This window comes from Thalia democratica, chromosome 4 (assembly GCF_965202585.1).
Source record: "Thalia democratica chromosome 4, ktThaDemo2.hap1.1, whole genome shotgun sequence".
Taxonomy (NCBI): Eukaryota; Metazoa; Chordata; class Thaliacea; order Salpida; family Salpidae; genus Thalia; species Thalia democratica.
In genome coordinates, this window is record NC_139168.1 from 56959357 (window position 1) to 56969977 (window position 10621).

Genomic DNA, 10621 nt, shown 5'->3' on the forward strand with positions numbered 1-10621 from the left:
GTTTAGCTTCAGCAAGATATTTTTTATTTTTGAATATGTAGTTTCTTTGACTTATGTTTTTAAATCTTACTAAGATAGGACCATATATTGTAGCATTATTACTGTCTTTTTTAATCAGTCTTCTTGCATATTTAATATCGCCTTCCCTTAGCTGAGAGTCAACTTTAGTCATTACTTTAACAGCTAAATCAATTACTTTCTCATTTTTTGTGAAGGGTACTCCACTAATTTCTACATTCTTCCCTTTGAGATTCCTTTCCAAGAAATCTACCTGTGAACTCAAAATATTATTATCCTCTATCATACCATTTAACTGCTTTTTTACCACTTTATTTTCATCAACCAACTTGCTAACTTTGTCAGTTAGTTCTTTATTTTGGTTCACAACAGTTTCGAATTTTGCATTCATAAATTGAATTGTATTATCTAAATCTGCAAATTCCTTTTTTATTTCAACTGCAAATTCTTTTTTTATTTCAGCTACCAATTCCTCCTTCAGCATTTTCTTCATCTCAACCATCAAAGCATCATTCATTGTTTGAAGTTCTTCTTTAAAAACTTGAGCGTGTCTTGTTTCCATTTTATTCATTTTATTCATATTATTTAAATAAAACTCACCTTATTCAAATAGAATATATTGAATTATATAGAATAGAATATATATATAGAATATAGAATATATATATAACATATTGAACAAGTACCCTACTTAAACAAGCAGATTTTGTAAGCTTTTCAGTATTGATGATCTGTAGCAAGGACACTTCCATAGTAAAACTGATATATACACAAAAGTTTATCTAGCATAATTATAAATCAAAGTGTTTTTTATTTAAGTAAATATTTGAGTTCTTTATATCTAAGCAGTTAGTTTAGTATTTTATGTAACAAGTTAATGTGTATACTTTACCTCTTTATAATTTTTTAAAAGTTGTTTAAATTTATAAAATAAGTTATAAGAGAGGTATATGCCAAGATTCAGTTTACTTATTATTTGTATTTTTTGTAGAGTAACTTAAGTTTTTTAAGTAAATAAGAGTATATTTATTTGTTACAAATTTTATGCTAAATGATAAGAGAAAATATTTTATAAATGAAAGTAAAAATAAATGAGTGCCAAAAGAAAAGAAATGAAGCCCACAAGTATTGGCTTGATTTAGAGAAAAGATTCTTTTTAACAAGTGTAGTGGCAGCAGATGAGAGCGATTTAAATGAAATGAGGCAAATGATTTCAATTGCCAAGAAAATGAAGCGGAATGCAGTTCAGATGAAGGAAACCAAATCTTCATTAGATAAAGAGTTTGAAGTGCTAATAAAAAAACGGAGAAAATAAATTTTAGTACATACATTTAAAAAAACAGTATTTGATTAAGTTCTTTATTGTTTTAATTTTTTAACTGTAAAATTTCGTTATTGTTTTAAGGTTTGAGTTGTGAAAGTTCCTTATTGATTAAAGGTTTTAATTGTAAAAGTTCCTTATATGTCGTTTGTTTGTTTGTCTAGATACTTTTATGCTAGGAAATGCTAAAAAATTGTGTCTTTTTTAGACAAGCTGTGTTTTTAAGGTAATAATACGAATATTTTACTGATAGAGCTGTTTATTACAAACATCAATCATACACAGATGGTTTAAGTGATGTACTGGAAGTTTGAATGATGGAATTCAGCAAAAAACTGTTGTTTTTAACCTGTATTAAAATTAGATTGAAAGCTTTATATAGTTTCAATTGTTAGATTATGTATTTTAGAATAAGTTTAATTTGAGAGTTTGATTTAGAAAAGTCAGGAAAATTTTGATAAAAAGTCAGGAAAAAGTCAGGAAATTTTTCTCAGCTTGATCAGTGGCAACCATGAATGAGGGTAGCTTGGAACACCAAGTTGTTAGCACAAATTAGCAAATCATTTATATATTTGATGGGTTAGCAAAAATCAAGTTTAGTTATTTTTTACCCTTTCAAACTTTACCCTTGCAGTAAATGTTTTCAAATAAAACTATAGATTTTTTTGGTTTTATTATTAAACAACTCTCAGTTTAGATAAGAATTAAAATAAAAGTTTACTTGTAAAATAAAAATATTTTATAGTTTTATCAAATAACATAGCATTTTTTTTTTCAAAAACCATTGGTCAACCTATGTCTTATAAGTAAATGTTTTCAGTATAAAAAATAAGAGTATAGAATAGTTTTGTCTAATCTTTGAAAACATTATTTCTCATAATTTGAGTAAACATCTATTGCAGAATCTTAGAACATCAGAACATCTAATTTTTACTTAAATGCTACTGCTTCATTCAGTTTTACAGTGTTTATAGAAATTGCTTTTTATTTGATTTCAAAGATATTTTAGGCTGCTAAAACATTTGCTCATTTTTCACAAAACGGAGTGTATCATATCTTTAAAGTTAATTAAATTGTTTGTATTCTATGCTTTATTGTTAGATTTTTTATTATAGTTTAATGTATAAAAGTTCTTACTTTCACTTATGCCCTTAATACTAATACATAACGGCAAACTTTAAATTTTCAAATAATTGATTAACTTAATTTCAAAATATTTATGTGTTTTTTTTCAGAGCATGACTTATTGTGTAAAGCTTAATCACTACACCCTTTTATTAGTTTGTATTTTGTCTGCCATAAGTATTATTAAATGTGATAAATGTATCAAGCGTAATTATGGACACAGCTCATTTGTTTGTGTATGCAACTCGTCTTATTGTGATGAAATTACTATTAAAAGCTTACCTACTTCAAACCAAGTTCATATTTACACATCTACAACTGAAAGTGAAAGATTTAGATTTAGATATATTAACAAAAGTCCCTTAACAAATAAAAGTAGCCTGACAATTAATGTAGATAGAAGTATAAAATTTCAAAAAATTAAAGGTTTTGGAGGTGCTCTAACTGATAGTGCAGCAATAAATATATTAAGCTTGAGTTTAGAAGCAAAAAATAAATTATTAAAATCTTACTTTTCTAGTTCAGGAGCTGAATACAACTTAGTTCGTATTCCTATAGCCTCATGTGATTACTCTACTCATAACTATACTTATTTAGATACTGAAGGTGATTTTAATCTCACCACATTTTCACTAGTGTTAGAGGACACCAAGTATAAAATACCTTTATTAAAAGATATTTTTAAATTAAAAGCAAGAAATATTTCACTCTATGCTAGCCCTTGGACAGCCCCTGCTTGGATGAAAACAAATAATAATGAAATCGGTAAAGGAGGTCTCAAAGGTAAGGCTGGAGATAAATATCATAAAACTTGGGCGAAATACTTCATCAAGTTTTTTGACAGTTACAAGAAATATGGTATAAACTTTTGGGGATTTACAGTTCAAAATGAACCATCAAATGGGTTAGTAGTAAAAAGTACTTGGCAGTCTCTGGGTATGACAGCAGCTCAACAGAGAGACTTCATAAAGTTTGATTTAGGACCTGAATTGTCTAAATCTTCATATAAAGATTTAAAACTTATGATACTTGATGATCAACGGCTTTTTATGCCTTCTTTTCTTGAAACAGTTTTAGCTGATAAAGAGGTTTCAAATTATGTATCAGGAATAGGTATTCATTGGTATTGGAACTGGTTAATGCCAGCATCTATTACAATGGAACCAACACACAAAGAATTTCCAAACAAGTTTATGCTTGCTACTGAAGCTTGTAACAAAAATCAGCCTATAAATAGTTTAGGATCATGGGAAAATGGTGCAAAATATAGTGATGATATATTGGATGTATTAAACAACTGGGGTGTTGGATGGGTAGATTGGAATATTGTTCTTAACTTACAAGGTGGTCCTAACTGGGCGAATAATTTTGACAATAGCCCAATTATTACAAACTCTACTGCAGATGAATTTTATAAACAGCCAATGTATTACCATATGGCCCATTTTAGTAAATTTATTAAAGAAGATGACCACCGTGTTAAGAGCACAGCTACTAATGATGAATCTCCAAGTTCTGACTACTTAAAATTTGTTGTTATAAAATCAGATTCAAATTTAATGAAACTAGTTGTTTTAAACAAATGGGGTACAGAAAAACATATCAATGTTGTAGATGGTAAAACAACATTTAGTTTTGTTGTACCTCCTAGTAGCATCCAAACAATTCTTTGGGTGTGAACAATATTACTATTATATGGTTATTGATTTTTAAATTTCTATGCAATCATTTTAAGTGTCATAAAATATTGTAAAATTGTTATGTTGTATTTTTATGATAAATTAAATTAAACAATTTTAAAATATTTTAAATGAGTAATACTAATTTAATATTTATCCTCAAATGTATATATAAGTGTGCAATATTTTTAATCAAGAAAAGTTTCAAGCTTCTTTTTACATTAATAAAGTTTTAAAAAACTGTTATGTAACGACTTTATAAAAATATTTAAATTTAGTTTTAATTCAAACGTTTTTAGACTAATAATTTGTTTGCAGTAAACATTTTTAATTACTTTAAAATATCTATTTTGAATATTAAAAAATAATTTTGTATGTATATTAAAATATAGTTGCTAGTTATTAATTTAAATAATTTTACTAAAACAATAAAAATAAAACATTCTTTCATTAGTAACAAACTCAAACTTTTTAATTCTCAAAAGTAGCCTTTTTTTTTTAATCTATATTTTATTTTATTTTGATATTTCTAAAACAATTTAGGTTATCAAAAAGCCAAAAACTTTTTAACTCAATTATTACTTGCAATTAGAGTTTAATATATTATGCTAAAAGATTCAAAATTTGAAGATAACACTTGACTTTAAAGTAAAATTAATTTTTTAAATTGCAGTTCTTTTACATTATATTATTGTATTTATTAATTTTATAATTAATGTTTTAATTTAAGAAAATGGAAGATAAAACAGAGATTATTTGTATATTTGGAAAACCTTACCCAATAATTAGATCAAAGTTTAAAGAAAAAAGTGTTGAAGAAGTTTTAGAAACTCTAAATTTGATTAATACAAACAATTTTGAACCGGACCCTATCAATAAAAACAAAGCTTATGAAAGCAAAGTAAAGACTAAAATACTTTCAAAGCCTGCTGATAATTGTGAGTTTTCTAGAAATGCAAAGGAAACTAGTGAAAGCCCCGAAAATAAATTAAAAGGACCTAATACAGATTCTGATTTATTTAAAATAAATGATATAAAAGTAAACACTGTTAATCTTTCTAAATCTACTACTGCTGAAGCAAGTACTAAAAATGATAATGTAAACGTCAAAGGTCAAAGTTCTGCTTCAAAAATTAAGGTTAAAAACTGTCCTAAATCAGAAACTGATAAAGAGCCTTGCACTTACAATGAGAAATTAAACAGAACATCTAGTGTTTCTAAATCAGATAAACAATTGATATATACAAAAAAGTTTGAAGATGAGGCTACAATTAAAAAATTAGGCCAAAACTCATTAACAAATGTAGTAGAATCACCTGGGTCCACAAATGAAAATTTTCAGTTGTCTTATGATATACATTCTTTGTGTTCAAATACAGAAATTGAAAATAACTTGATCAATCAAATTTCAAGAAAAATCAATAAAAATTTAAGTATATCCGAACCATTAGATATACTTGCTTATTCAAAAATTGAATGGAGAGGTAAAACTTCGAAAGCAAATCTTATGTGTCAAGGTTACAAAGAAATTATTTCAGTTCTTAAATGCAAGTCAGTAAGACGAGTTAGAGGTGACAATTATTGTGCTTTTAGAGCTGTTGCCTTTCATATATTTAGTCAAATACAAACTTTAAACATTTTTAGATCAAAACTTAAAAATCCTACAGAATATATTTCTTCTACCCTAAACAGAGTTATTTATGAATTGGATCATAAAGAACTTTTAGAAAATTGGAATTTTGCTAACAATATTCCTTTCCAGAAAGAAAATATTTTGTCTTTACTTGAGCAATGTTTAAAGATGTTTTCAAATCAATTAATAGAATTTAAAAACATACCAACTCAAGAAGAAAGATTAACAGCAGTGTATAATTTTTTTAATGCGGATGACAATTTGGAAATATATGTATTTGAAGCAATGAAGTTGTTGATGCTTGAAACTTCCATTCGTATGTATAATCAGTACGCAAATGGGGTTGAAGTACCTACATATGTGTGGTTGTTGTTTGCAAGAGATACTAGTTCAAAACCAATAGACTTGTTAAAAAACCATCTAAACATAGCTGGAGACACAAGTGGTTTAGAACAGGTAAGCTACTTAGTTTAGATACAGATTAATAGCTATATTTAGAAAAATAGTAAATAATTAGACCAATTAAAATATTGTTCTTACAGTTACTTTTTTTATTATTCTTCGCAAACTTTTTAGTCTAAGTTTTGTTAGATAGTAAACTTGTATTGTACTTTTCTAACGTTTTTTGATTTTAGGCATATATTTGTTTTATTCTTTAATATTAGTTTCATTTTTATTTTTATAATGAAAAAACTTATTTTATCTTTTTTAGATTTCAAGCATAATAAGACCTTGAAGGAAATAAATTTTTTGTTCTGTGTTAAAATTTCAGAGAAAATTGTAAATGGATAAATTCCTATTGCATTCTATGTTTTCATTCAATGATTATATTATTGGAAAATTTTTACAAAACTGATTATATCTAAAAAAATAAATAATTTGTTTGTTTTCAATAAAAGTATTTTATTGTACAGGGGGTAGAAAGTAGTTTAAGAGTTGTGGGCTAATTTTCCTAAGAAATATTGCTGACGGGACAAACTTTATAGAAAAAATTCTTCCGTAAGCTGCAGTTATTTTAAACAATTGTAGTAATTATTAAATAAACACAAAATTAAACCAAAGGTGTATTACACAAAAAATTGTAAAGCACTAGTAATTAATAACCACGAAGTTAAGAGCCTCATTGTTAGTTTTAAACACCTTTTTTTTTTTTTTGGATAAAAAAAGTATATTTAGTTGAAAAGTAGATCTCATTCCCAGATTTTTGCTTTGAGGGTAGCATTTGGTCTGTGGTTTGCACTTTGCTTACAGTAGTATAGTATATACTTAAGCTATAAAATAAAGGTCAAAGTTTATTTTTATTTACAAATTAACCACCATGTGACCTTAAAAAAACTATTATTTTTAGAATAAAATTCTGTCTCAAAACTCTCTTGTAGTTTATTGTATATATTTTTCTATAAAGCTTGTTACTAAAAGGTTGCCATGATTAGTCTCTAATTAAGACTGATGTCATTAAAGTCAGTAGAAAAAGCTTCACAAAGTTAAATGTCAGGCAACAAAGAAGTTTATGATTTGTTTATCAACTGTATGTTTGTATTAATCTTTTATTGTAATTAAAAATGTACGTTGTTAATTTTAATGATTGTATGTAATTTGTATAACTTGATGCAGGTTGAGATGTTTTTACTAGGACATTCACTTGAAATTACAATCAAAGTTGCTCGACCTATTATTGTGCATCAGCAAGACTTTGTTACTGAATACCCAAATCATGAAGAATCATGGGACAAGATAAATTTAATTGCAGAAGACGATAGGCACTATAACGTTGCAGTGTAATTTTTGGATCTTAAAGTAGATTTTACTTTATATGTTTAGACTAATTTATATTTATTTTTTAATTAAAACTGAACTTTACTTAACTATTATTCAAATAGTTTTTTTAAAAGCCTTTTTTAAATTTTTTTTTTTATACATCATTTAAAAAAAATTGTAATTAGATATACATCATGTGCAATTTTCTTATTCCAGTTGTTTTATAATTTCTGAAAACTATTCACAGTTTTTACACTGTTTGCTAATCGTTGTTTAATTTTTTGTGATTGCTGTTGGTTCAATAATAAAAGTTACTTAAATTAACAAAAGCAAAACTGTTATAAGTGTGAAATAATTAATGTTTTAAAATTTTACAAATCACCATTAAAACTTCGTACAAAATAATTTTAACATAAAAGTTATATCACACCACTTCGAACATCAGACCAAAAGCCATCGATAGACTGATATCTTAGTTCTTATTGAAACTCGTCAATCGGTCAGTTCCGACTGAAAAATTGCATTCATCAATCTTTTAACGGTTTATTTTGTTTTACCATGAGACAACCTTTGATATGATAATTGGTCTAAAGTGCGACAAAATACAACATATTGCTAAAAAGAACACAAAATCAACTATTTTTACTTAAAAGTTCAGATGAAAAACAGTCGCCATCGTTACGCTAGCAACGATGGGAAATACATCACTCTTTATAAAGACATATTAATACTGAAACAAATGCAACTGTTAGTTGAATGATCAAGGCTGTTAGTGCGTCAAGACGAAAAGCAACAAAAGCCTGTTTCAAGCGTAGCTTTAGTTTAAGTACAAGATAGCTCTCTCGAAAAGGAGAAAATGCCAATAGCATTACAAAAAAAACAAAGTTAAGCTTTTTAATTTCTCTTTTTTGGCATACCAAGCCGTAGATATATCAATAAAAGCACGTTAATAAATTTATAATAACTTTTATTGTTTCTTTGTATGACAAACCAGTACTTTTTTATATGTAATATTTTTTTGTTTAAATGAATTTATTCCTAAAATAATCAGCTTTAGTACACTTTTTCATTGTTATATACTTTATGAACCTCAACAACTTTCTAAGTCGGTGGGTCCGATATGGCAGCGTTTTGTACATGATAGGCGAGATTTATTCTACATAGACTGTTGCTGGACGCTTTATAGCAAGTTATCTCCAGAAAAAGCTCTGCTAATTGAAACGCTAAAACAGAAAAGATAAAACAGTTCAGTTTTACGCTTTAAGTTTATTAGTACACAAGCTGTTTTAAGCATTGGGCATTGTTTAAAAAATAACTGTACAAAACAAAATAGACAAAACTACTTAGCTTATTGAATAATTATAAAAAAAGCTTAATCTTTTATTTGTTCAAAACCTGAAGTTAATTATTTTTAAATGATTTGTAAGTGAGATCTGAATCCGGCCGGATCTTATTTTAAAAATAGAGCTGGATCTGATTCAGGCTGGATCTACATTTTGTGGATCCAGTAAATTACTATTTAGAAGGTAAATTTAAGTTACTAATTTCAAAACAATTATTGAATACAGCTTTAACAAAATTGAATATCTCTACTAGTTCTTTGCTTATATGCCTATAAAACAAATTGTACATAAGTAATTTAGATGCTACAACTTTTTCAATTTAATTAAATTATGAATTAAATTTTATGTATTAAAAAAAAAGTACTTAATAACATTTTACGGTTATTGCTAAAAATATTAAACTGTTGAATACTTATAGCCAAAATCATTCTACAACGGTTTACTTTATTATTAAAGCTAGTTTTAAAAATGTACTTGTTTTTGATTAAAACTATTTAGAAATTCTATCAAAAAATTCTTTTAGTTAAAAAAAAACATTCTTAACCGGTTACGTATTTAGAATTACTGGCCAGAATCGCGCTGAACTAGACTAAAGGAGTAAACTTTTGTAACATATCGGCCAGTGGCGTCGCGTGGTATTTTTCCTAGGTGGTGTACAAAAAAAAATCGAGTTGCCGGTGCTCGATTTGCCCCTACTCGAGTTGCCTCTGCTTAGTTGATTCTGCTCGAGATGCTTCTGCTCGAGTTGCCTCTGCTCAAGTTGATTCTACTCGAGTTGCCTCTGCTCGAGTTGCCTCTGCTCGAGTTGCTTCTGATCGAGTTGCTTCTCCTCGAGTTGTTTCTACTCGAGTTACCTCTGCTTAGCTTTGTTTTCATTTTTTGTTTACAATAGCTTGTGAAATGATACTTAATCCTGTACTGTTTTAGGGAATTTTTAACTTAGCTTACTTACAGCAAGGTATTGATTTTGCGGTAACTCTTGAAGAAAATTTGATATTTTGAGACGTTGCAGCATTTAGTGTAGTATTCGCCAAGTATTCAAAGTTTTTTTAAAAAGATAATTTATCATATAAAAGTTAAGTATATACAAAAAAAAAATCCTTCTTGTTCTGGAAGGTCTAAAGTTTCAGAAAACAGTTTTTGTTTTTAAGTATATAAGTTTTAAATTACCTTAAATTACGTCACAATCGTAGTATTTTTTTTCTATATTTGATATCCTAAAAAAAAACTTTGTTTCGGAGAATTCTCCTATAAAGAGTCAAAGTTAGTTTTTAAAAGAGGTATTGGCGTCTTCCTTAAGGTCTGTAGTTTTGCAATTCAGTCTTTGATTTTTAATTTTTGACGTATTTTTTTCTCAAAAATGACGTCACAAAGAAAAAAAAACAATCGCTATAATTAAAAAGTTTCGGAGAATTCTCATATAAAGAGACAAAAATGGTCTTTAAAAATGGTATGGGCGTCTTTCCTAAGGTATGTAGTTTTGAAATTCAGTCTTTGATTTTTAGTTTTTGACGTATTTTGTTCAAAAACGACGTCACAAAAAAAGTTATTTTTCGTCGATAAAAAATTGTTTCGGAGAGTTTCCCTATAAAAAGTCAAAAATGGTCTTTAAAAATGGTATTGGCGTCTTCCCCAAGGTCTGTAGTTTTGCAATTCAGTCTTTAATTTTTAATTTTTGACGTATTTTGTTCAAAAATTAAGTCACAAAAAAAAGTCATTTTTCGTCATAAAAATAGTTTGGGAG

The 10621-nt window shown here is 27.2% G+C and overlaps 2 protein-coding genes across 2 annotated transcripts; both read left to right on the top strand.

Annotated features, from left to right (window-relative positions):
- Positions 1 to 2448: 2448 nt before the first annotated feature.
- Positions 2449 to 4385, top strand: LOC145834388 (lysosomal acid glucosylceramidase-like). Its single transcript, XM_082941804.1, has one exon. The coding sequence runs from the start codon at positions 2578 to 2580 to the stop codon at positions 4141 to 4143; it is 1566 nt and encodes a 521-aa protein (XP_082797930.1). The 5' UTR covers positions 2449 to 2577; the 3' UTR covers positions 4144 to 4385.
- A 439-nt stretch (positions 4386 to 4824) lies between these two features.
- Positions 4825 to 7828, top strand: LOC145834166 (ubiquitin thioesterase otulin-like). The gene is made up of 2 exons (XM_082941531.1): positions 4825 to 6232; positions 7391 to 7828. The coding sequence occupies exons 1-2, from the start codon at positions 4877 to 4879 to the stop codon at positions 7556 to 7558; spliced, it is 1524 nt and encodes a 507-aa protein (XP_082797657.1). The 5' UTR covers positions 4825 to 4876; the 3' UTR covers positions 7559 to 7828.
- Positions 7829 to 10621: the final 2793 nt, after the last annotated feature.